The following is a 26,763-nucleotide window of genomic DNA, read 5'->3' on the forward strand; positions in this document are numbered from 1 at the left end:
CCCAAGGCCTCTGCCACCTCTCAGTGGTATTCCGCACTCAGACTCCACAGTACAAGCTATAATCAATACAGAGGATTATTATTACAATTTTTATTATTATTGACTACCAAGGCATCATGAAGGCCCCCACACACACAATCTTATAGGAGTACCTCGTTTCTGTGTGTCTTGAGGCAAGTTACATAACCTGAGCCTCAGTTTCCTCATCAGTACAATGGGGATAACAACTGTTTTCTGAAGATTAAATGAGATAATACACACAGAAGATCAGAAGTGATATAGTACATAGCTTGTCAATCAAAGGACTAATACCCTCCTTATCTTCTGAGCTAAAAGAACTCTCATTCATCTGAGTAGTTGGTAGGGAGCCCTTCCCCCAGCCTCAAGGGATGAATTCTGAGGAATTCTAAGGCACTCTCAGCAATCCTTATTGTTTTCCCCAGGGAGTGGTTTAGGGGTACATGAGGGACCCACCTGGCCATGAGACCTAAGGGCAAGACCACTGGGCAAGGGAGGGGACTGGGGGAAGTTTCCTCTCCTAATAAACATAGTGAGAAAGCTCCTTCCAACTGCCCCTGCTGCCTGCCTTTGGCCATAGGTCTACATAGATGTGATAGCTGGAGCTGTGGCAGCTGTCTTATGACAATGAGGCAGCTGGCAAGATGGCGGAACAAAAAGATGGAAAGAGCATGGGTATAAATGGCATTGTTGAGCTCTAGGACCATGAACTCTGGACGCCTAGTTATATGAGCAAAAAATGTCTTTACTGTATAATTTAGATTTCCTATTATGTGAAAGAAAAATGTCTTGACTGTGTAAGTCAGGTTTCCTAGTATGTGCAGCCAAAAGTATTTCTAGCTGATCTAAGGGGTTTCAATCAACATTTTATTTCAAGGAGCAGAATGACCTAGAGTTAGAAATGAAGGTGTGTTCAAAGCAAAATAACCCTGCTGAACTACACAATTATATGTTTTCTTCTTGACTTTCCTGCTACAGTGCAGGTGGGGATGACTCTTGAGGTCAAGACTTGCCGTAAGCAGTCTTCAAGGTCACATCCGCATCCCCAACCTCTCCCCCAACAGAGAGACCCACACGCACACCGTCCCCCCTTTCCCTGACCCGGAGCCAGATGCCAGCTGTCGTTCGGTCCATCTCATGGAAGCCATCCTATGTCAACTCCGATTAGCTTCCCTGTGTCCCCAGACCAGGCCAAGCCATGCGAGGCCTGCTGAAGTGGACAGAGGGTCAGCTGCAACCTTCACTCCACCGTCCGCCCCCTGCCTCCACTGCGACTGGATGCTGGGGGATGGCGGCAGGGGGAGCGGGGGGGTCCTCTGGACCAACTGACAATGACTCAGGCTACTCCAGGGGGCCTTCGGCCAGGATCACAGCGAATCTAACAGCACCGGCCACAAGCAGGCCCCTGCCGTGCCCAACACCGATCATAAAGAGAAACCAACAGAGGCCGTTGCTCTGGCTGGTTCTCCTCGCCGGGGTGCTCCAGGGCGCACTCTTGAGCCTCCCCAGCTCAGCCAAGGGCCTTGCAGTCATTCAAGACTCCTGTGTCTCTCACCACTGCCGCCCACTCCGTCCATTCAACAGCAGACTCTGTTAGGTCCACCTTCAAAAAATCCCAAACCTGACCACTCTTCCCCCCTCCCCCGCGGCCACCCCGTTCTCAGCCACCACGCTCCCCACCTGCAGCTCTGAAGCCGCCTCCTTGCTGGTCTCCCGATTGCCAACCTCGTCCCCCGACAGCCCGAGCATCTTATCCCACCGAAGTCAGATGCTGTCCCATCTGTGCTCAGAGCCCTGCAGTGGCCCAAAACCTCCCAAGAGCTCACAAGGCCCCTTGGGGCTGGCTGCCCACCAGATTCCCCATCACCCTCCCTCTCGCTCATGACATTCCAGCCACACTGGCCTCTCCCCACCCCCAGACCCTCCAAGCTCACCCCACTCAGAGCCTCCGAGCTGCTGTCAGCTCAGAGAAAGCTCCGGCCCCAGACGGCCCCCTGGCTCGTTCCCCACCTCCCTCCGGTCTCTATTCAGAGGTCCCTGCTCAAAACACCACCTTCTCTGCCCCCTGTGAACAACCACATCCCACCCACCCACGTGAAAGGTCGACTCCCGCCCGTAGCTCCCACCGAGCTGGCACCAGCTAACAAAGTATTTCACTACTTTTCCTTGTTTATTAAACGCCTCTCCTACCCCTCACCGGAATTTAACACCCACGAGGGCAGGAGCGTTGTCTGTCTTGTCCACTGCTGTCCCCCCAGAACCTAAAACAGTGCCTTAAACACAGCAGGTGTTAGGAGGAAAAAAGGGATGAGCCCCTGAGCCCTCTTGTCGGATTTTTCTACACTCTCTTGTGCCCCCGCATTGTAAATACCACCCAGGAGCTGGCCAGGAACAGAGAATCTGGGGTAGAGACGCCTCCTGAGCAGCAGGTGTGCAAAGCCTGCCCCTCCCCCGCCCACCTCCTCCACTCCACCGGGGAGTACAGCGCCACGGCCAAGGAGGACGCTCAACTTCTCCCCCACCGCACCCGCCTTCCCATCACTGTGAACGAAGGGAAAACCCACCGCGCCAAAACCCCAGGACCCATCCGTGACCCCGTCCCAGCAGAGGGGGACGACGGGTCACACTTGCTCGGAGGGGCTCTCACCTGGGCCAGCAGCCAGTCCACCAGCTTGCTCCCGGGCAGCACCGACTTGTACGTCTTCAGGTGGTAATCGCGGTCCCTGTGGAGAGGAAGCAGGCCATGAGCGGATCAGGGAGGAGGGAGGGGAAACAGTCCCAATGTCCCTACTCAAAGAGCTCGGGGTCCGAGGATTTCCAGGCTCTCCAGCCATGGGTCAGAGGCAGGGGGGCCGGGGAGAGCACCAGGCAGGGAGTCCAGCCCTGATGCCACACCTCACTCACAGTGTCACTGAGGACAGGTCTGTCCCAACCCAGGACCCCATCCTTACCAACAGCGTCAAGGGGCAGGAGGAGGTGGCTCGAAGGCTCTGGAAGCTTTCCCCAGCCTGGGGTTCTCAAGCAGGGATGGCTATGCCCCCCAAGGAACACTTGGCTGTGTCTAGTGACATTTTTGGCTGCCATGACCGGGCTGGGGGGTGGAGTGCAGAGGTACTGCCAGCAACCAGCAGATAGACACCAGGATGCTGTTAAACATTCAAAACTGCCCAGAACAGCCCCCAAACAATTATCCAGACCAAAACGTCAAAAACGCTGAGCCTGCAGAACCCTGATTTACTCTGAGTAATGAGAAAAACTTCCAATTCTTTCCTTTTTTCTTTTGTTTTGCTGTTAACATTCATGTGTCTAAAGGTAACAAAACTATACCGACATGGAAATGCTTCTCCGTGGGCTGCTGTGGGCAATCAGGACAGAGCAGAAGGCAGGGGGCTGTGACGGTCCTGGTTCTTTGCTTTGACCTGTTGTAGCATCTAATTCCTGCCAAGTCTTGGTACAAAGGGTTGTGTGGACCTTGCCACCAAACTGCAACAATTTCTCAGCCTCTGAAGCGGACAAAAGTGAGTTTCTGCGGCCAGCCCCTGTCGGGGCTGAGAAAGGCCGGTTGGGGAGTTCTTCTCAGGCTTTCAGGAACTGAGGAGCCCAGCAGGTCACGTGTGCGGTAACTGGGGGACCCGCTGCCAGCCCAGCCACTTCCTCCTCTGGGGGCTGATAGAGAGGCCTCTCCTGCAAGGGCCAAGGCTGGACCCGGGCGGCCCCGCCTGCCTTCTGGGCCTGCACAAAAGCAGCAGGGAAGGAGCCAACGGGGCAGGTCTGAAGGTGAAAGGGGCTCCCTGGGCCCGGCCTCCAGCAAATGCTGGGAAAAGACCCTTCCTCTCTGCTCCTGAGAGGTGACAAGAGCTGTCAAGACAGAGGGCAGAGGCCTCTGCAGCTGGTAAGGACCAGGTCACCCTCCCTGTGCCTTCATCCACAGCCACAAGCTTCACGGTAAAGACAACCACCAATCACTGGCACTGATAGAGCCTCCACTGTGTGCCAGGCGCCAGTCAAATTTAACCTTCATGACCAGTCAAGGGGTGTGAGCTATTCTTATGCCCATTTCACAGATGCAGAAACAGAGGCAAAAGAAGTTAATTACCTTTCAACAATCACTCAACAAACATTTACTGAGGGCTCCTTTGCCCTGGACTGCGCTCTCCAGTACATGGCGGTTTTTCAACCAATTAATGTTAAATCAGAGTTAAGATTACACTCTTCAGTCTCAAGAGTGTGAAACCCACGTGTGACTAGTGGCTACTGTATTGGACAGCACAGGCACAGAGCATCTCTATCAGTGTGGCAAGTTCTACTGGCCAGCACTGCTCTAGGTGTTGTCAAGGGTCTGGGGACACAGCAGTAAGCAAATTCCCTGCCCTTGGTGAGTGTACAATTCCCTGGGGTACAGACAGTATACAGACTAAGAAATAAATATATAGTATGTCAGCTACTGACAAGCTTCAAGAAGAAAACCAAAGTGAAGTAAGGAGGTTAGCATGTTCCACATGGTGATGTTTTAGACACACGGTCAGGGAGGGCCCCTCTGACTTGGAGACACGTGAAGTAAGTAAGGAAGCAGATATGCAGATATGTAGGGGAAGAACACCCCAAGCAGAGGAAACAGCAAGTGCAAAGGCCCTGAGGTGTATCCTATTATTATCCCCATTCCACAGAGGGAAAAGTTGAGGCCCCAGCAGGTTAAATAACTGCCCAAGAGCACACAGCTGCTGACTAGCAGGCTGAGATCCAGAACTAACACCCTTCACCACCACACTGCAGTGTTTCCCACAAATTAACTCACTTGACCCTCATGACAAACCTACAGGGTAGGTACAGTTATTAGCCCCATTTGATGGAGAAGGAGACTGAGGCTCAGAGAGGTTAAGTTATTGGCCCAAGGCCACAGAGCTGAGAAGAGACAGAGGTGAAACTGAAGCTTGGAGAGAGTAACTTACTTGATCACAGGGGTGTAGAGGCTGTGAAGACGGCAGTAAAGCCTCACACCCTGAAAGAGAAAAAACGGGAGTCTGGGATCAGGCCACATCCTTCAGGGGCCTCCAAATCCAGGCTGCTGGGAGAGAGGGTGGGGGAAGAGGGGAGACTGGTGAGGGCAGTGGAGAACAGGCCACTGGGGCAGAGGCCTGCTCTGCGGTGACTGTGGGGTCAAGGTCATGGGGTCAGGGTGGAGGGGTTCCCACCTTGGACATGATGTCCTCCAGTTCACTCCGGGCCTTGTAGGTACCATCGTCGTAGCGGAAGCGGTACATCACCTGCTCGTTCTTGAACTGGTGCTTGTCAGAGACTGGAGGGACCCAGGGCTGGTGAGGCTGGGCGCCCCCTCAGCCCCTCCTGACCCACACCCACCATCCTCACCCTCCACTAGGCCAGGCTCCATGCCAAGCACAATCTCACCAAAGCCCCTGCCCACATTCCAGGTCCTCCTGCTACGTGCAGGGCCGAGTGGAGGGTGAGACCCACAGCTGGGGGCTGGGGCATCTGCTGGTCTCATGAGAGGCCCAGAAATGCCCGCTCCAGTCTGCCCTGAGGCCCACCTGCCCAGCATCTCCCTGGAGCTAGATCACGAAGCAGGCTGGGGTGTGAGACCCCACCGTCAAGATTTATAAACCCATCTCTACACAACGGCCCCGAGTCGCCCCTAGTGCTTCTCTCTCTCACTCCCCACTTTGGATCCATTAACCGATCCTGTAGGCTCTTCCTTCAAATCATGAAGGAACAGGTGGCCACACAGAAGTGTAGAAATGGCCTCTGAGTTAGTGGAAGCACAGCACTGTTGAGGTCTGACCTGGTCCTACTGCTCGGCCCCCCAGGCCTAGCCCGCACTCACCGTGGTGGATAATACCATTCTCCAGCAAGGCTTGGCCCAGGTTCACGCCTTCTTCCGTCTTGCTGATTTCGCCAATTTCCAGGAGCCAGGCAACAAACTCACTGCCAGGAACATAACATGCGGTTGAGAGGACCTCCCCAGTCCTGAGACCACAGGGGCCAGCACTGAACTGGCCTGTCCCCCCTCCAACTCCCAGGAGTGACAGCCAGAACTGCCCACAGGAAAGCAGAGCTTAGGACACCACAGGCCTGGGGGTCGTGCTGAGGCCAGATTCTTTTCCCCAAGACCAATGGCAGAGAGGTGGGTGTGAGCAGACCCCAGGCCCCGCCTCAGGCTCACTGGATGGATGGATGGATGGATGGACGGGAGGATGGATGAGAGAGACAGAGAGAGAGGATGGACGCATGAGTGGATAAATGAATGAAAAGTGAGCAGATGACTGGATGATCTGACAGATAAATGACTAGGTGGCTGGGAAAATTAGTGGGGAGGTGGGTGGGGAGGGGAACAGATGGGTGGGTGATAGGTGGAGAGAGTACTGGGTAGATGAGTGGGGAGATGGATGATGGCTGGCTGGATGGATGAACAGACAGAAGGAATGAAGAAACCAATAAGCAGGAAGAAATAAGGACCCAAAAAGATGATTGTGGAGAGTCAGAAGAGCTAAGGGTGATCAAGTCATATCATTCTCCCACTTAAAACCCTCCGGCGGGCTTCCTGGTTACTCTCAGAAAAACATCCAAACTCTGCCCACACGATGACAAGGCCCTGACATGAAGTGCCCCCTCCTCATCTCCTATACCTTTCACTTATTCTGCTTTAGCCTCCCCCACCATCTTCCCCTGCTTAAAAAAATTGCCAGACTCCTGCCTGCCTCAGGGCCTTTGCACTTGCTGTTCCCACTGCCTAGAAACACCCTTCCTCAGCTCTTCACACAGTCTTTCTCTTTCATCTTTAGGTCTCAGCTCAAATATCACCTCCTCGGAGAAGCCTTCCCTGACCACCTCATCAAGACACCCCACACCCACACAAACCATCCCCATCTTTCCGTTTTACTTCCTTTTTAGCACTGATCACTGGAGTTGTATTATACTATTTACAGATTTATTTATGTGTTCATCAACCATCTCCCCGAACCAGAATGTCACCTCCATGCTGATGGGGAGCTTTGTCTGATTCACAGTTCTACACCCTCGGCACCTGGAAGATGGTCCAAAGCACAGCAAGGCTCAGTAATCTTTTGAACAAATAAAGGAATGAACCATCATACAAGAAGGAATGTTCTGGGGTAAGCAGGAAGGTCTCAGCAAGAAAGAAGTGCTCAAGAACCCAGAGGAAATGAGGCAAATCCAACGTGACTACCCAGAGGGGCAGAGGCTCAGCCAGAGCCCAGGTCCTGGTTCTCGGAGTAGAGTTTGGGCTCCACGCAGAGCTCAACCCACTGGAAGTCAGCGGGCCAGGGGAGAGCTGGGGATGTGGTCATTCTGTACTCAATGAAAGCGGGTGGCAGCGGGCCAGAGTGGGGAGCTTATCAAAACCAGCTGTCCTGCCTCCAATTACAGGGCCAGAGGGGGGCAGGGCTATTTTTAGCTTTGCAGTGTTTGGCTGAGCAAAGACCTGCCCTGTGTGTAGGTAGTAGTGTGTGCCGAGGCATTCAGGGAACCCCAGTAAGAGCCGGGCTGGGGGGCGTAGAAGAAACGGATCTATTCTGTGGAGCGGGAGCCCCGAGTGGGGAAGAGATTGTTCTGGGTCCTGTCTTCCCCCAGGTCTATTCTTGAAGTCCCAAAAATCAGAGGCAGAAAGAAAGCTGCCGGCAGCTGGGGGAGGTGAACAGATGTTGAGTGCCCACTCTCGGAAGCTGGAGACTCAGCCTCTGGCTACCCACCAGCTGTCCCATCAGGGGCCATCTCCGGCACGGACTGGCAGCCCTGTGGCCAGGGTGGGGGGACAGGAAGTTGCCCACAGCAGCTGCAAGGGCAGAAAAATGCAGCCCAGAGGACAGCAACTGTGACCCAGGTTTCTGCCCTGAGCTGAGTCTTGAGCCTTTTTGAGGATCAATTTACTGGGCAAATTTGGGCAAACTGCTGTCCCTCTCTGGGCCTCAGCCGGGTCCATCTGGCAAGTGGTTCATTCAGAGGTCTTCTGGATTTAGTCGGTAACTTTCAAATCATGTTGAGTCCTAAGCTGGGATCCAGCCTACAAAACCAGACAAAATTCACCTCTAATGCAGGGACCTTAAACTCTCATAAATGAGTAAAAGGGGCCAGGTGGAAACTCTGCTGAACCAGCCAGTGTTTCTGAAGACGGCAGCCACTCACTGCGGCCAACTGTGGCCGCATGGGAAGACTAAAGCATCTTACGACTTTTCAAGAGAAGCTGGAAACCCAGCATTTCCTGTGAAATCTCCCAACTGTTAAATGTTGATATTGAATCCAAAATTTTCTGAAAGCACCGTGTGGCCCAGGGAAAACACATCTGCGAACCACACTGTGTTAGTGGGGCGCCATGTGCTACCGCTGGGTGCAAGGAAATGTGTTACAGGCAGGAGGGTCAGCACATACAAAGGCCCTGAGTAAGAAGTAAGGTTAGGGAACCAGCCATCTGCCAGTTGGCGGGGGTGGGGGCAGAGAGAAGCGAGATCCAGTCTTCCAGAAAGACCTAACCGGGAGCAGGGTGCGGTACGCTGCGGACACAGGGAGCAGGTCAGCCTGCTTTGGCGGGGAGTCTGAGATTCAGGGAATGGGGGACTGGTTGAGAGTTAGCGTTTGTCAGCTAACGGCAGCATCCCTCTTCCTTCCTGCCCCCCAGTATCGTGCACCCAGTAAACATGAATTTCAAGTGTCAAGTCCAAGGCTAGGCACAGGGGACACACAGGTACACCGTGGCAGTCTTCCCAGGAAAGCCCCCAAGCTGAGATCCAATGTCCACTCATCCCCAATACAAGGATCCCATTTCTCTTGCCCATCTCCTCCATGGACTTGAGCTCCACAAGGGCAGGAACTGGGGGTGTTATGTTCATCCCTGTGACTCCACTGCCTGAGATGCTTCCAGCTGGTGTCTGCAGCAGTGCCTGACGAATCATTATTGATCAGCTATTACGCACTAATACCGTGTACCTATGCCCACAGGTGGATGAAACAGTGCGGCCTCTTGCACCTGGGTGCTCCCATTCTGGCAGACTTCAATGAATGAATGACATCTAACTCTGTCTAGAGTATAACCAAAGGCCTTCTCCTTCCAGGAAGCCTTCCCTGACTGCCCTGCCAGACAGACCATCACACCTTGTGCTCTGAGTTCTTTTTTTTTTTTTGCGGTATGCGGGCCTCTCACTGTTGTGGCCTCTCCCGTTGCGGAGCACAGGCTCCGGACACTCAGGCTCAGCGGCCATGGCTCACGGGCCCAGCCACTCCGCGGCATGTGGGATCTTCCCGGACCAGGGCACGAACCCGTGTGCCCTGCATCGGCAGGCGGACTCTCAACCACTGTGCCACCAGGGAAGCCCTGCCCTGAGTTCTTAAAGCTCTGACAGGGCCCTCATCCCGGGCCTGTATAATGAGTTCATCCTCGCTCGCCTCACTCTCCCACGCAAACTCTTTCAATGGATTCCCAGAGCACCTGGGATAGAATCTGAACCCCTCACCCCTTACCTGCCTGATTTGGCCCCTGCTACCCTCTGTGGCCTCACCTCGACACCCCCCAGCCACTCCCTCCCTCCAGCCACGCTGGCCTCCTCGCTGTTCCTCAATTTTACTCAAGGCTCATTGCAGCCTTGGGGCTTCTGCACCTGCTGTTCCCTCTGCCAGGAATGCTGTTCCCCCTGCCAATCTTCTCATGGTTGCCTCTTGCTTGTCATCCAGATCTTGGTTAAAATGTCACCTCCCCCAAGAGGCCCTTCCTGACCACCCTGGCTGAAATCACACCCCCTTTCCTCACCTCCTCCCATCAACCTACTTATTTCCTTAAAGCACTCATCAAGTCACTGAAATTCCCTTCCTTATTTGTATTTATCTACTTCCTGATTCCCCTACTGGTCTGTTATCTCCAGGAGGGCAGGGGTTTCCTCTGTCCTGTTCACTGCTTGCACACAGTAAGGGCTCAATAAACAATGACTGGGATAGATGAAGGAATCAATTTTGTCTCCCTAGAATCCGAGGATCCTAGAGGGCAAACGCCATGTTCCTCCCGTGAAGCCCCGACAAAAATACACAGATTTTATTCCTTGGTTTTTCTTCACGTGGCATCCATGAGTTCTGTCTCTGATGAGGGCAGAAACAGGCCACTCCTTAAGCTCCATCAGATTTCCCTCACTCTTGCCCACAATGTGCTGAGCACGTCACATGTGTTTTCTCTCTGTATCCTCCGACAACCCGGCAAGGCAAACATTTCATTCTCTCTCATTAACTGGTCATTTACTGAGGCTCAGAGAGGTTAAGAAACTTACCCAAAGTCACACAGCTAGAAGGCGGGGGAAGCAGGACTTGGAGTCCAAGTCTGATTCAAAGCCTAACCCTTGAAGGTTATAAAGATAAATCAGACACTTTTTGTATTCCTGGAGTCCCCCATCTAGTTGTAGAGACAGGTAACGATCAAGGAAAAACGAAATGTGCTGAATAGAGATAAAAATGTATAAACGCAGCAGAGCGTGGTGAGAGAAAGTACTGGGTTCAAATCCCAGCCCCCAATTTGTGCCCATGTGACCTTGTGCAGGACGTTTTCCCTCTCTGTGCCTCAGTGTCCTCACCCTTAAAGTGGGAACAATGGCAGAAAACTGCCTCCCAGTGTCACACACAGATTAAAAGGCGCGGCCACAGGGCAGCACCTGGAGCAGAGAAAGGCTCCACGATTGTGTCTCTGTGGCTGCTGGTTCCTTCCATTGGAGGGGGCCCGGGTGCTCCTGGAGGAGGAGCTGGGTCCTGACCAGGAAGGAGGGGGACCACAAGCCCGGGGCTGTGTGCAGAGCAAAGCCACACAAGGAGAGTTTTTATCAGCACGATCTCCTGCAGGAAGTCTGGTCCTTAAGGGCCCAATGATTGCCAAACAAGCTTCAATCCTGGCCCTGTTTCAAATGGGCAGTCAAAGAAATCTCCCCTAATCCTTCCTGAGGAGACAGAACACCCTGCTGAAGCCCTAATCACAGACAGGTTAGCCCATCCAGCTGGACTAAGCTCTCCAAAGGGCTTGGCAAGAGGCGGGGAGGTCCTCTGACCCTGGGGGGCCGGAAGCAAACCCCTCCTCGAGAGAAACCTCCTTTCTGCCCAGGGATTAGGAATTAGCTGATGGAGACCAGCCCGGCTGCCCCCTCCCTGCTTCCCACAGGTCTGGGGCCCACACCCTCCCCTCCACAGACCCTCCCAGGGAACATGGAGCTGGGGTCAACTAACCCTGAGGGCAAAAGGGCAGCCTGACTCCAAGGCATCCAGGCCAACTCCAGGGGCCCAGCCACCCCCAAATCCCCTGCCTGCTGCCCCAAGCCATGACCAATCAGCTCCCCCTGGCCCCCTGCCCCCGGCTTCACACTGCTCTCCAGCTGCCCATCCAACATCTGTTCAATATGCGAACGTCTCCTGGGCATCTCGACCTCATCTTCCCTCAGCTGGCTTCCAGATCACTGCACTCGCCAGCGTGCCTCCCACCTCTCTGCCCACTCCCTCTCTGTCTCCTTTGCTGCTTCCTCCTCCTCCCCAGAGCCCAGTCCCTGCCTCATCCCTCTCTCTACCCATCCCCCTGCAAATTTCATTCAGTCTCATGGCTCTGAAAACCATCTAAATGCCCACGTCCCCTGCACTTAGGTCTCCAAGCCAGACTTTTCTCCCCGAGTCAAGATTTCATATCCAACTAACAAGTCGACATCTCTGTCCCAGAGCCTGTCTCAGTGTAAGCATCCAAATGGAGCCTCTGGGCTCTACTTCCACCCTCTGAAACCTGCCTCTGTCTCCCCTTTGGCAGCAATCAGCACTCCAGCCCTTCCAGGTGCTCAAGATCCTTAATTCCCTTTTTCTCCACCCCATCAGCCAATGCTGTCACCTTCCACATGACCCAGAATACAACTACTTGCCCCCATCTCCACGGTGACTACCCTAGTCCATGGCACCTCTCACCTGGTCTATGGCAATATAATAATTACAGCCGCTTTTACCCCAGGACTCTTCAAAATCTTTTGGGAAGCGGGTGGGGTGTAAGTTAATAAATTCTCAACAAAATCCCAGCCTCACAGGCAAGCTTCTCTCCCCACAAGCTTCGTGCGGTCAGGAGCCCTGGGCATTCCTCTACCCTCTCCAGAGCACCGACCACTAGGTCTAACACACAGTAGGGCCTGGAAACAGCCTGATGGTTTTACAAGGAATGCATTTCTCCTGCTTCTCCCAATCCCCAGCCCCCTCCCCCAGGTGAATGAGATTTAAACCTGGGTTTAGGATCCAATCCCATCTCACCTGTGCTCTGACCCTTTGATCCTTGGTTATAAAATAGGGGCGGGGGTAATAATGTTTTATTATTAGGAAATAATGTAATTCCCAGACAGAGATATTGGAAGCCCGAAGTACTGAAACCATATGGACCTCCCCTTCCCCTTGTGTATCTCAGGAAGGGAGGCCTCCCCAGACACCAACCCAGCCAACATCTTGATCTCAGACTTCTAGCCTCTAGAACTATGAGAAAATAAATTTCTGTTGTTTAAGCTGCCAAGACTGTGATACTTTGTTATGACAGTCCAAACAGGCTAATTCAAAGGTCTACATTTGCTCTTCCAAAACCTTTGAAATCAACTCCCTGCATTAAATACCTTTCTGCTTGACATATCTATAGGGGCTTCTCTTTGCTTGAATGCTAGAGCAGCGTTTTTCAATCCATGGTGGAAAACCCGCTCACAGTTTGTGAAATCAATTTCATGGGTTTCACTCAGCACTATTTTTGAAATGAATGAAGAAATGAGTAGAATAGAATAGAATAGAACAGAATAGACAGGTATTTTCAGAGTGTAACAAGCACGGTAAATTTTGTGAAACTTTGGCTTCAGTCATATATTACATGAATGTGTGCACCAGGTCACAATATAAAACTTACATTTTGCAGTGAGTTGTGGTCAAAACATTTGAAAGCCCTGATATGGGCACCCCACTATCCTTGATCTCCAAGGGCTGTTCCACAAGGATTCGAGGTGCTTTAGTGGCTCTGCCCAGGAGGGCTCGTGGCGGAAGGGGCAGGGCTGGGAAAAGCCATGTGGGTGCAGGTGGTCTGCCCACCTCCAGCCTCCAGCCGAGACCCAGGGACGCAGCGGAGGCCAGGATGGGGTCACTCACTTGCCAAGGAAGCACTTGGGGACGGTGCTCAGCTTTCTCCGACGGTCCTTGATCAGGTTCACCTTCTTGTTCATCATCATGTGGTAAAGCTTTTCCCCCTTCTCCGCGATCATGACGTAGGCATCCCGTTCCATGCCCAGCTTCAGGCCTGCGGAGGGGACACGGTCAGCACCAGCGCTGCAGAGCAGAGCAGGCGGGCATGTGGTTCCTGAAAGCCTTTCCCCCAGCTGCCCCCAACTACCGCCACAGCCAGCGGTCACCCATAGAGCACTCCCTGCATGTCGGACACTGTTCTAGGCACCTGCCAGTGACCCCACACAAGACCTTGTAGAGGAGGGTGGGTAAGTCCCCCATTTCACAGATTGCAAAGCTGAGGTCCAGAGAGGCTAAGTCCCAGGGTAATAAGCAGTCGACCCTTCAACCTGAGAATGGGTTTCCAAATTCTGAGGTTATCAGAAAACCTATTGAGACCTTCCTTCCAGGCCAGGGATGGAAATTTCCCTGTTTCTCTAGACAATTCACACAGAACTATGATCCCAATCACTGCCCCATATTTTCTACCTGGACCCCATCCAATCCTGACAATAAGAGCAATGACAAATAATAATAGCAAATGCTTTTATAGTGCCTACTCTATGCCACTTAGTCCTCACAGGAAACCTACAAGGCAAGTTCCATTATCCCCATTTTACAGCTGAAGAAACTGAGGTCCATAGAAATGAAGTTCCTGTCCAAGGTTGCCCGTCTAGAAGCAGTGGAACCAGGATTCAGACCCTCAAGCTTGGCTCCAGATCTGTGCTCTTGACCACAGCATGTACCACTCCTGGAAATTCAGCCCTGAGCTCAGGGTTTGGGTGATACCCCGATTCTGACAACCAAGGCCTACTCAGGCCACATTCCACTCATGATCACATATGTCCAGCCCTGACCACCGCCATCCATTCTGACCACAAAGATACTGATCAGCCCCACCCAGGCCAGGCCACACCCCTGACCCCTACCCCCAGTCCTGACCACACACCCAGCCCTGATCCCTGTCAGAAGTCATAAACCTGCCCCAGCAGGGGCTAAGTTCAGTTGTTTACCTGGCCTAATGGCATTTTAATAAATTTTGATGCAACATTTAAAATCAAGACATGTCACCTAAAAATCCTGATGTCTAACTTCTCAAAAAAAAAAAAAATTCAATCGACCTGGCCATGCTGGGCCCATACTCATTCCTGAGAGATGATGGTGACTTGTACTTGGGTGGATGGAGGCAGGGAGAGGACAGAAGCGGATGGACTTGGCATGTAAGTGGACTTAAAGGGACTTGATCTGCTGAGTTTGGGGAGTCGGGAGACATCAGAGTGACACCGACAGTTTCAATCTGAGCTCCTGGATGACTGAAGGAGCCACTTACTGAGATGGAGAAGTCAAGGCAATGAGTGGGTTTGGGGCAGAAGACAGGGTGGAAATTAAGAATTCTGATTAGATATGGTAAGTGTGAGATGTCCACGACTCATCCAAGTAGTGATTTCAAGAGAACAGAATATAGATATGGAGGAAGCTGGGCCTCTGTTTTCTCCTCTGTAAAGCTGGGAGGTAGGTACCATTTTTAGGATCATGAGTCAAATCTGCAAGTATTTATAATCAAATCCGAACCTCATTTAGCAGCGTTACAACCCTCTGTAGCAGGAGCTTTATCCCCATTTACCAGGCCACATCACTGAGGTCTGGAAAGCTGAAGCAACTCACCCCCAAACACATCACGGCCTCCCCTTCCAAGCACGGCGGTCTCTGTACAGCAGTTCAGAGTTTCCCACCCCCAAACTGCACCCAACTATCACCCAGCTCTGCACTTCCTAACGCAAGGGGCCTCAGAAGTGCCTGGGCCCAAGCATTCATGACGACAGTTAGGGGCAGCCCCCACAGACCCTCCTCCCAATGACTTGGTGAATGTCAAACAAAAAGAGCCCCAGGTGAAGGGAACAGAAGCGTGGAGGGGGACAGAGGCTCGTAGGGAGCATCTTGACTACTAACCCTCAAGGGTGGAGGAAGCAAAGAATCTCAGGACGATCAACTACATTGGCATGACCTTGGGCAATTCCCTTCCACGGGGCCTCAGTTTCCCCATCTGTCTGGTGGGCTAAACCAGATGAGCTGAGATCCTGTCAATTTATAACAGTCCCAGAGCTCCCTGCCCCTTCAAAGACCTGCTTTCTGTAGCTCTGGCCTTTCTGGAAAGGATCCTACCCGCCCTCCCCTAGACACAGCTCACTCTACAGAAGGGACGAGACTGCAGGAAGCCATACACGCTCCAGGGATCCGGGAAAGCCCCCAGCCACTCACTCTCGCGCTGCTCCCGCTCACGGATAATGGCATCCAGCCACTTCTGCTTCTCCTCTGCTGTCTTGGCCATGCAGACAAACCACTTGTTCTTGGCCGTGTTGTGGATCTTCCAGCCGTTGGTGACGGTGTAGCCATTGCTGTGATAATCCGCTGGCAAGGGAAGGAGGCAAAGCGGGGTCAGCAAGAGCTCAGCCGTACAGCCCAACATTCATCATTATATGCTTACGAGTGAGGTCACAGGACCAGCCCTTCTTCCTCCAGAAAGACAGGGCGGCAGAGGCATCAATGGCCTCAGGATTTGGGAGGTGAACTTACTATCCTCCAGATGCTCCCTCTCCTATCTATTCTCTGGTGGGCAACGAAGACCTCAAGCAAAGAACCTCCCAACCCCTCACTTGCAAAGGGAGACACCTGATGCCTCCCTGCCCATCTCATTCTGGCACTTGGGCTACATAAAACCCTAGTGTAAGCCTGATGATGCCAAGTCACGGGCCCTTACAAAGTGTTGGCTGGGATGGGAATTGGCAGACCTCTCTGAAAACAGGCTGACATTATCCAGGAATGTTGCAGCCAGCTATACCCTGAATTTGAGGAGGGGTCCACAGGTTCTGTGAGACTGCCAGAGGGGTCTGTGGCTTAAAACCAATTCAGAACCCCTGTCCTGGACAAGCTCAAGGACAAATACACCAAGAGGTGTACACACAAGAATACTCACAGGATCACTGTTTATAATGGTGAACAACAGAAACAACCCAAATGTCCCTCACAAAAGGAATGGGTAAACTGGGGACTATCTGTGCAAGAGAAAACTACACAGCAATGGAAACCGACAAGCTACAGAGAGCTACATGCAGAAACACGGATGACACGCACCACCATGGGGTTGAGTGAAAGAAGCAAGATGCGAAAGAATATACAGTATATTTTATGACCATTTACATAATATAGAGAACAAACTAGTGGTTACCAGTGGGGAGAGGGAAGGGGGAAGGGACAAGATAGGGGGAGGGATTAAGAGATACAAACTACTACGTATAAAATAGATAAGCAACACGGATATATTGTACAGCGCAGGGGAATACAGCCACTATTTTGCAGTAACTAAATGGAGTACAATCTATACAAATATTGAATCACTATGTTGTACACCTGAAACGAATAGAATGTTGTGAATCAACTAAACCTCAATTAAAAAAAAAAAAAAGAATCCACATTCTGGGCCAGTGCTACCCAGAGAAACACAGTGAGAAGCAATAATAATAATAAACACATATATATACTTCTATATGTATTTGTAATCATATAACCATTTAAATAAGGTTCAAAAACAGAAAATTTAATTTAAATGTTTAGCAATGCACATTTAGGAGGTAAAAATATGTTTAAAAAGCAAGAAAATAATCATCACAGAATTCAGAGAGTTGTTACTTCTGGGGGGAAGGAGGCACTGTGGCCAGGGAGGGGCGTGTGAGGGGCTTCTGGGGTGCAGGCAGCAGTTTATTTCTTAACCTGAATGGTGACCACCCAGGGGTTTGCTTTATGTGCCTATGTTTTAGGCACTTTTCTGTGGACAGGTTCTCTTTCCCGATCAAAGGAAAACACTGGTGAACCGCAGCAGAGACTGTGCTGTGGAGCAGTGGGGCTGGGCTCAGGCAGGACACGGGTGGGGACCTACCTGTCCCATCCTCCACGTTCTCCACCTCCATGACTTCAGTGTTGATTCGACCCCGGAAGATATACAGGGAGCCGTTGATGGATTTGGTCCTCTTGGTGGATTTCTTGCTCCCAGTGACCCTGAAAGACGGTGGGAAGTCAATGTCCCCTGTGCCTCCTCTCCTTGGGGCTCAACCGTCTTCAACAGAGCAAAGGGAAGCAAGGCAGTAACACAGAAGGGCGCCCGGGGACAGGAGAAGTGCGGGAACCAGGTCAGAAGTATGGCATTTTGGCTGGTGGTTGGGTGACTTGAGCAAGTCACTTTTCCACTCTCAGCCACAGCTTCCTCATGTGGAAAATGGGCTAATAGCCTTTGCTGACCTCCCAGAGCTACTTCTGAGCCAACAGGAGATGTGGATGTGAAACCAACAAGAAGCTACAGAAACCCACTCTTCTAGGCTAGAAAATGGGTAGAGACTCTCAGGGTGTCTAACAAACAGGAACTTCCTGAAATAAAACCAGAATGGAAAGGAACGTGGAGTAGGAAGTCCATCCATCCATCCACTTACACCTACCTACCCACCATTCATTCATTCATTCAGGTGAATTCTCTTGCTCACCCATTTAGTCATTCAACAAACAATCTGACCAGTGCTTCATATGGGAAGGATACCAAGTTGGGACTATGGGAGTCACTCACCCATGCATTCAACAGGCACTCAAGAAAATACCTACTGGGCACCAAGCACTATTCTAGGTGCTAGGGCTGCAGCAGGGAACAAAACAAAGTCTCTGAGAATACACCTTCCAATACAGGAGGGCAGAAGGTACCCCCAAAGCCCTTCATCACGCCCCCTTCTGGTCACTACCCCCTGCAAGGGTAACCACTACCCTGACGTCTAAACTCATGGATTCACTCTGCCTGTTTTGGAACTTCACATACATGGAATCGCACAGGGTGATGGTGATAGACATTTGGGTTGCTTCCAGTTTGGTGCTGCTGTGAATGTTCTGGCACATGTCTTATGAAGAACATATGTGTGCATTTCTTCGGGTTATCTACCTAGGAGTTGAATTGCTCAGTTATAAGGAATGCATACGATCGGCTTTGGTAGATACCGCCAAGCCGTATCAATTCTCCCACCCCTAGCAGCATAGGGACATTCCAGTTGCTCCACATCCTCCATAACTGGTATTGAATTGCTCATTTTGGCCATTCTGGCGGCAGAGAGGAGTGTCTCTAATAAAGATTTCATCTGTATTTCCCTGATGAGTAATGAGGTCGAGCACTTTTTCATGTTTATTGGCCATCTGGTGTCTTCCACTTGTGAAATGACTGTCCCTTGACCATTTTTCTGTTGGGTTGTCTGTCTTTTTCTTAATGATTTATAGCAGGGCTCGGCAAACTTCGTCTGAAAAAGGGCCAGAGAGTAAACATTTTCAATTGTGTGGGCCATATAGTCTCTGTTACAACTACTTAACTCAGCCCTTGAGGCATGAGAGCATCCACAGACAACACAAAAATGAATGGGCATGGCTGTGTGCCAATAAAACTTTATTTATAAAAATAGGCAGAGGGCCAAATCTGGCCTACATATTTTGGATATGAGTCCTTTGCAAAGATCTTCTCCTCTGTGGCCTGCCTTTTTACTCTCATCTTGGTGTCTTTTGATGAACAGAAGTTCTTAATTTTAAGGTAGTCTGATAAATCTATTTTTCCTTTATAATTATACTTTCTGTCCAATTTAAGAAATCTTTGCTTACCCCCAGATCATGAAGATAGCCTCCTATGCCTTCTTCTAGAAGCTTTATTGTTTTATCTTTCACAGTTAAATCAATAATCCATCTGAGGATGACTTTTGTATACTGTGTGAAGTTAGGGGTCAAGACTCATTTTTCCCACTGGATATCAAACTGACCAAGCACCATTTATTGAACCTCATTGGTGTTTCTGTTGAAATTCAAATGACTGCTTCCATGTACGTCTGCTTCTGGACTCACTACTCCGTTCATCTTTTTGTCTGTTTCTACACCAATACTACGTTGTCTTAATTACTATAGCTTTATAGTAAGCCGTGGTATCAGTAATAAAAGTCCTCCAGCTTTGTTCTTCTTCAAAACTGTCTTAGCTATTTTTGTCTCTTTCTGTTTCCATGTAAATTTTAAAATCATTTATGTACATATACACACAACCTCCCTCCTGGAATTTTTATCGTAATTACATTGAGGTTCTGACCAACGTTTGATGAGAGAATGCAAAGCACTTGCTGGTGATGGGGGGGGTGAGGCAGGTCAGAGTCAAGGACAACTAAGATTCTGGCCTGAGATCCTAGGTAAATGATGGTGCCATTTACCGGGAATGACAACGACTCAAGGAGGAAAAGCTTTGGAGCAGGAGTTACAATGAAAATGAAGAGTCTTGTTTTAGACCCAAGTTAAGTGTAAGCTGTCTGTGACACACCCAAGGGAAGATACAGATTTAGATTTCTGCTACCTTACATACCATGTGCCAGGCATCATTCTAACTATGTTACATGTTTTATCTTAATCTATAAAAACCACCTCATGAGATGGAGACTGCTTTCATCCCCATTAAACAGACAGGACAACAGAGGCACAAAGAGCTGACATAACTTGCCCAAGGTCACACAGCTCGCAAGCAGCAGCGTCTCTGAGTCTTTAACCACTACACGCTGCTGACGCCTCTAAGATGTTAAAAAGCAGTCGAGATACATGAGACTTAGCTCTTCTGTGTCTCAGTTTTGCCTTCTGAAGAATGGGGAGGTGTGTTTTTAAAACTCTCCCTTTCACTTCTGACATCCAAGGAGTCTCTGCTTTTGAATCAGACCAGAAGCACTCTGAGTCAGAGACCTCCCCTGACCCACAACCCGGACAGGCAGTGCCTGGCATGACCCAGGCAAAGACACGACCGTAGACAGACACCTACCAGCGTCAGGCGTTTCCTGTGACTACATCAGAGCCAGGCTGGGAGTTCCATCCACCACTGCCCAATCCCTCTGAGACCTCTCAGAGCCCAGCCCTCTGGCTCCTGACCCAGAGCAGGGACGGAGGCCGCCTGCCAGGTTCTCCCAGGCGACAGGGGTGCCCTCTCCTTCTAGCCAGCCCAGCTCATTTGCAGGCCTGAGGCAGGAAACGGCCTTACAAGAGTGCGTGCGCCCTAGGCGACCCACTGCGTGTCCAGTACAATCGGCATCAGCTGCTACTGCTCCAATGGAGGAAGGGCCCACGACAGGGTGGCTGAAGGCTGAGCAAACGTGTCCCAGGCTGGGAGGTCACAGAGGCCTGAAGGGACATTCTGCTTTCTAAACCCCAGTGTTCTGGGAAAAGTGCCTGCTTCAGACAGCCCATGGCGGGTGGTGGGGAAGGGCTAGGGGTGGACGCTGGCAGTGGCCTTGGCATTGCCGAAGAAGGACTCTCAGGATGGCTCCAGTGAGAACAGGCAGGAAGCAAGGAGGAAGGAGAAGTGGGCATTGATGGGGGGATAGGAGGACATGAGACAGATGCAGACAGACTAACGGGAATAAAATATCAAACGAGAAAGAGACACACTGACCCAGCCACTCAGAGATGGTGAAAGAGGGAGATGGAGGCCTCTGAGCAGAAGGACCAAGTCCCAGAACAGGGAGGAAAGGGGGGAAGGGGAGGGGCCTGTGGCTAAAGCACCTACTATGTGCCAGGTGCTGCACCCGTGGGATCGCACTGAATAGGAACACATCACATGTGGAGGTAAGTTAACAGTAATAGCAGCTACTCCTTATTCTGGGCACTTACTATGTGCCAGGCACACTTAACATGTTTGCCCTTGTACATGGTACAAGATACATGATAATTCATCCTAGTTTACAGATGAGGAAACTGAAGCAAAGAGAGGCAAAGTCACAGAGCTAGAGAAATGGCTGAGCAGGGATTCAACAGTAAGGAGCTTGGCTCTTAAGCAAACGCTACTGTAAGAAGGGGTTTATCAACCCCATTTTACAGAAGAGAAAACTGAGGCTCAGAGAGGTCAGGCTGGAGGAGGAAGACAAGGAGAAGCTTCCCCACACTCACACGGAAAGCCCTCATTCATCCTGTGGAAAGTTTCCTCACCACCACCTTAGGAGGCCAGCAGAATCAGACAAGGAAAACGAGGCTCAGACAGACAGTAAGTGACAAGCCCAGAGCCACAATGGAAGTTGGAGGTGATGCTGACAGTAGGACCCAGGATCTGGACCTCCCCTCAGCCCTAACTTTTGCTAGCTAAAAGAGTAAAGAAGCCTCTGGAAAGTCACCATTTCACCCCTAAAACAAAATAACAGGAAGCTTAATTCAAAAAGGGCTGCACTGGTCCGTCGTCCTCTACCTCCTCAGCGAGAAAACTGAAAGGCAAGAATTCTCTTGGTCCACCAATCTACCCACCCACTCGTGCATCCAACCATCCACTCGTGCCCCTACCCCTCCGTCTCCTAACTTTCCGTCTCTCCCATCATTCAACCACCTATCCATCAACTCAACCATCCTATCAACCAACCTCCCATACCAGAGTCCAACCACCCTGGCAACTATCAACCAATCATCCTTCAACACACCCATCCAACTGATCATCCATCCACTAATCTCCAAACCTCCACCACCCACTCAGCCTCCCAATTTTATGACCATCCAACCATCCATCCACCCACCCACCCATTCACTCAACAAACCATACAGAAAGACCCCAACACACCTTTCATTTAAATACACCTCGCCTAGGGACTTCCATGGTAGTGCAGTGGTTAAGACTCTGCGCTCCCAATGCAGGGGGCCTGGGTTCAATCCCTGGTCAGGGAACTAGATCCCACAACTAAGGAGCCCGCGAGCCATAACTAAGACCCGGCATAACCAAATAAAAATAAATAAATAAATATTTAAATAAATAAATAAATAAATACAACCTCTGCCAGCTCATCATGTCTTCATTTCCATTTCTCCAACTACCCACACATTCACAGATTCTCCCAACTTTCTATCTACCCCTCCATCCAGCCACCTCCTAAACCTCCAACCACTTGACTGCTCACTCATTCATCTACTCGTTCATCCATCCACGAATCAATTCATACACACATCCACAATCACTCCCATTCATCTCCCAAATCTGCAACTACCCATCTATCCCTCCTCCCATTTGCCCACACATCCAACCATACATACATCCGCATCAGTCTACCACTCATCCACCCATCCATTCACTCTACAAAGTTTAAGAAGCTCCAGTGAAAGACACAAAGATGACAAAGATACTATCTTTCCCTCAAAAAACTTAACAGGTGAGGACTTCCCTCCCCTCAAACCATCTACCTTTGGATCTTAGAATCACAGGATTCTGGTGGCACAAAGACTCTACAAACTTCCAGGACCGTCTCGACCTACACTGTCCACTGTGGCAGCCACAAGCCACAGGTGGCTACTGAGCACTTAAAAGGTGCCTAGTACAAATTGAGATGTGCTCTAAGTGTAACATACACACCAGATTTTGAAGCTTTAGTGTAAATTTTTAAAAAGAATGCAGGGCTTCCCTGGTAGCGCAGTGGTTGAGAATCTGCCTGCCAATGCAGGGGACACGGGTTCGAGCCCTGGTCTGGGAAGGTCCCACATGCCGCGGAGCAACTAGCCCCGTGAGCCACAATTACTGAGCCTGCGCATCTGGAGCCTGTGCTCCGCAACAGGAGGGGCCGCGATAGTGAGAGGCCCGCGCACTGCGATGAGGAGTGGCCCCCACTTGCCACAACTAGAGAAAGCCCTCGCAGAGAAACGAAGAGCCAACACAGCCATAAATTTAAAAAAAAGAATGCAAAATACCTATTTAATAAATTTTTAAGTTGATTAAGTTGAAATAATAATATTTGGGGATATATTGGGGTAAATGAAATATGTTATTTAAATTCATTCCACCTATTTCTTTTGCTCTTTTTAATGTGACTACCAGAAAATTTTAAATAACTTATGTTCTTGGGTAGTGCTGATCTAGAACAAATCCCTCAACTAAGAAGAGAAAAGGGAGGCCTAGAGACGGAAGTGACAAGCCTATGTCAAGAGTTCAACCCAATCCCAGCCTCCTGGCCCACCCAGGCAGCCCTGTCCCAGCCTCCCAGCCCACCCGGGCAGCCCTGTCCCAGTCTCCCCAGCAACTCACCTGGATTTCCGCTTGCAATAGACAAGGAGGTTGTCAAAGAGGAAGAAGGCTCTCTCCTGGATATTGCCCGCGGAGATTTTTAACAAAGTCCCTTGCAGGAGGAGCTGGGTGCAGATGTCCGTGAGGTTGGAGCCCTGGGAGAGCAACGGGGGGTTGTGGTGCGTGAGCTGGCAAATGCGGGAGCTCCCTTGGGAACGCCCCCCTTCCTTCCCACAGACAGAACCTGCACCTGCCTCCCTCGCACCCCCAAAATCTCAATGCACCACTGGAGGCACATCTGTGAGCAGACAGAAACCCAACACAACCTGGTCGATGGCTTCCCTCTGGCGAGTGTGCCAGAACAAGGCTGGCAGGAGCACACACAGATGACCATTTCACAGAACAGGGGCTTGGGGCTCAGCGAGGTGAAAAGGACTCACTCAGCTCACACGGCCCTAGCTGACATCTGGTTTTGTTATGGGTTTTGTTGGTTTTTTGTTTGGTTGGGTTTTTGCCTCTCTCCTCCCCCCCTTATTTATTTGTGTCTTGAGTTGTTACTTTATCTCCTCCACAAGAATGCCACTTCCATAAGGACAGGAAGCATTTGATCAAGCATCTATCAAGCATTTGCCACGGTATTCCCAGCACCTACTGCACTCTCTGGCACACAGTAGGTGCTCAGTAAATGCTTGCAGAACAGGTGACCAATGCAATATGAGCTCCACCAGGGGCAGAGGATTCTGAGAGCACCCTCTCTAGCTCAGGATGTGAGAATAGATGGGAACAGTTCCCAAATTCTACCTGGTCATCTATGCTAAATGACCAAGATGTTAGGTGTGCATGAGGTTCACTGAACCTCCATGGGGTTCAGGGTGATGTGGTCAGGAAAGGACCAGGGAGAAGCAAGATGGGCCTGGGAGGATGGCGAAGATAAAGAGGCTGAGGACAGGGATAGGCAAGGTCCCTGCTGGGAGGAGTCCTCAGAGCCAGGGACCACACAGGTCCATCTGGAACTCTGGGGGGACCAAGGCAGGGGCAAAGAGATCCCAAAGTGCTAACAGAGAGGAACCTGGAAAGAGACCTTGGAGGGCACAGAATGCCGGCTAAGGAAGCCCCCGGAGGGTCCCCGAATCCGTGCTCCTCTTCCGTCATAGGCATGGAGTTTCAGCTGGCACATGGCTGCCCAACCACAGACTCCACTTCCCAGCATCCCTTGTGCCAGGCGTGGTCACGTGACTACATTATGGCCAGTATGCCTCACTTTTACATCATTCCCCTGAGAAAACTGCCTCCCTCCCTTTCCTCTCTTCCCTCCTCTTGCCATAGGCTGCAAGATGGCCACGGTAGTGGAATACACCGTAGCAAAGGACGGAGGAAGGCGTTGGAAGGGACCAGGGTCCGAATGGAGCATCACTGCATCACTACTGAGCAATAAACTTTTATCTCATTTAAGCCACTGAAGTCTCTCTTTCGTACAGCCGCCAACTTTAAATACTTGATGTACTTTTAAATACATCAAGATAAGGTTGGGGGCCCCATCAATAGGTAGGCAAGGGGGTGCCTCTGACATTTAGGCCCAGGGGACATTATGCAAAAGGGGTATTTTAGGGGAAATTCATTTCACCAACCTGCAGATCACGGTGAAGGGAGAAGCAAAGAGACGTGATGCTATCTCTGCCTGGAAATGAACTTGGGGAGGAAAGAAGGAGAATTCTTCATAGAATCTCCTTCCCCAGACACTCAACGCCCAGAACTGACAAGGAGTTCATACCCCAGAAAGATCTGCTAACTCAATTATTTCTGATACCCAGTATGGGAAACTGGTTTTGGCTACTCAGAAATCAGGCTGTTTTCTAACTGCCCACTGCAGTCTCCCCAACTGCTGTCAGAGTCGGTTTGCTCTGTGCCCACGGGCCGGCTAGAAGCAGCAAATCCATTTGCCCACTGGTGCCAGAGACCCCCTCTGGGGCCCACTCGGGGTCCTGGAAAACCAGCTTCTTTGCAATCAAGAGCTGTGCAGCCCACGACAGAAGCACACACCCGTTAACAGAAATCACAGCCTGGATGCTTGCGTGCCACAGGCAGATATGTGATGCCCACAGCACAGCGACCCAGTGAGGTAGCGCCCCTGCTGCCCTGGGGCTAGGGGATGAAGAGCCCCTTGGAGCCCCAGCATCCTTGCAAACAGGGACAGTGTGACTCCCTGGCTGATGAGACTCCATCAGTGGCCCACGGGCCAGCTCAGAGCACAGAGCAACTCGACAGTTCCTTTGAGACCATGTGCTTCCTGTCTCCTCCACATCACTCATGTCCACCCACCAGCCCTTCCAGGCTCCAAAGGGAGATTTTGGCTGCTTGTACAGTAAGTCTCCTATGTACGAACCTTCAAGTTGTGAACTTTCAAAGATGCGAACATGTGTTTGCATGTCCAATCACGTAACTTAGTTTTCGTGTCTGGCGTTATCTGTAAAAGTTGGGTACCGGGCTTCCCTGGTGGCGCAGTGGTTAGGAATCCGCCTGCCAATGCAGGGGACACGGGTTCGAGCCTTGGCTCGGGAAGACCCCACATGCCGCGGAGCAACTAAGCCCATGCGCCACAACTACTGAGCCTGCGCTCTAGAGCCCATGCTCTGCAACAAGAGAAGCTACCGCAATGAGAAGCCCGTGCACCGCAAGGAAGAGTAGCCCCCATTCTCTGCAACTAGAGAAAGCCCCGCGCGCAGCAATGAAGACCCAACGCAGCCAAAAATAAATAAATTTAAAAAAAAAAAGTTGGGTACCTAGGCTAACTTTGTTGGACTCATCAACAAACTGGACTTACAAACACACTCTTGGAACGGAACTCGTTCGTATGTAGGAGACTTACTGTATATGAACCTAGTACCTGGCCCAGCTGTAAGGCCCAAGAGCCTGGAGGTCACACAGACCTAGACCAATGTCAGGGGACGGCAGAGCAGAAGCACACCCAGCCTGGGAAGCTGCCTCCCTGGCCTTGGCCAAGGACCACCCAGCAAACTGCATCTGAAATGTCAAGGACACTACAGGGGGAGGCCCCTTCCACCCCAGGCCTGCTAAGAAGCCCAGCGGACACTCGGTTTCCCCGGAATCCTTGAACCCAGGTCAGGGGTGGTGCTAAGGATCAGATACACAGGGAAGAGGCTGAGCCCCGAGGTGTCCACCCGTCAGGGCTGGAGTCCTCTTCCAGACAGTGCAGAACTGAAGTGGGGACATTCAGAGAAGAGGACAAAAGCTAACACAGGCATAGGGCTTCCCACCCACCAACTCCAGTTCTAAGGATCTTACAAAACTCCGTTCACCCTTACGACTCTCACTTTACAGATGAGGAAGCTGAGGCACAGAGCAGTGAAGTGACTTGTTCAAGGTCATACAGTTGGTCAGTGAGTGAGCTGGGACCTGAACCCAGACAGGTGGTCCCACCATCCTATCCACTCACCTCTACTACCCTGTGCTGC

At 51.1% G+C, this 26,763-nt stretch overlaps 1 protein-coding gene across 1 annotated transcript in view; it reads right to left on the reverse strand.

Annotated features, from left to right (window-relative positions):
• The window catches only part of PREX1 (phosphatidylinositol-3,4,5-trisphosphate dependent Rac exchange factor 1), a gene marked incomplete at both ends in the record, with an annotated part of 192,336 nt that overhangs the window by 42,982 nt on the left and 122,591 nt on the right, over nucleotides 1-26,763 (reverse strand). Inside the window, 8 exons of the mRNA XM_079720103.1 lie at nucleotides 2,666-2,741; nucleotides 4,968-5,017; nucleotides 5,211-5,314; nucleotides 5,858-5,958; nucleotides 13,156-13,303; nucleotides 15,487-15,636; nucleotides 17,162-17,280; nucleotides 23,312-23,445. Coding sequence (XP_079576229.1) covers nucleotides 2,666-2,741; nucleotides 4,968-5,017; nucleotides 5,211-5,314; nucleotides 5,858-5,958; nucleotides 13,156-13,303; nucleotides 15,487-15,636; nucleotides 17,162-17,280; nucleotides 23,312-23,445 — 882 coding nt within the window. The remainder of the gene's footprint in view (nucleotides 1-2,665; nucleotides 2,742-4,967; nucleotides 5,018-5,210; nucleotides 5,315-5,857; nucleotides 5,959-13,155; nucleotides 13,304-15,486; nucleotides 15,637-17,161; nucleotides 17,281-23,311; nucleotides 23,446-26,763) is intronic.

Source organism: Hyperoodon ampullatus (assembly GCF_949752795.1).
Source record: "Hyperoodon ampullatus genome assembly, chromosome: 14".
NCBI classification, from domain to species: Eukaryota; Metazoa; Chordata; class Mammalia; order Artiodactyla; family Ziphiidae; genus Hyperoodon; species Hyperoodon ampullatus.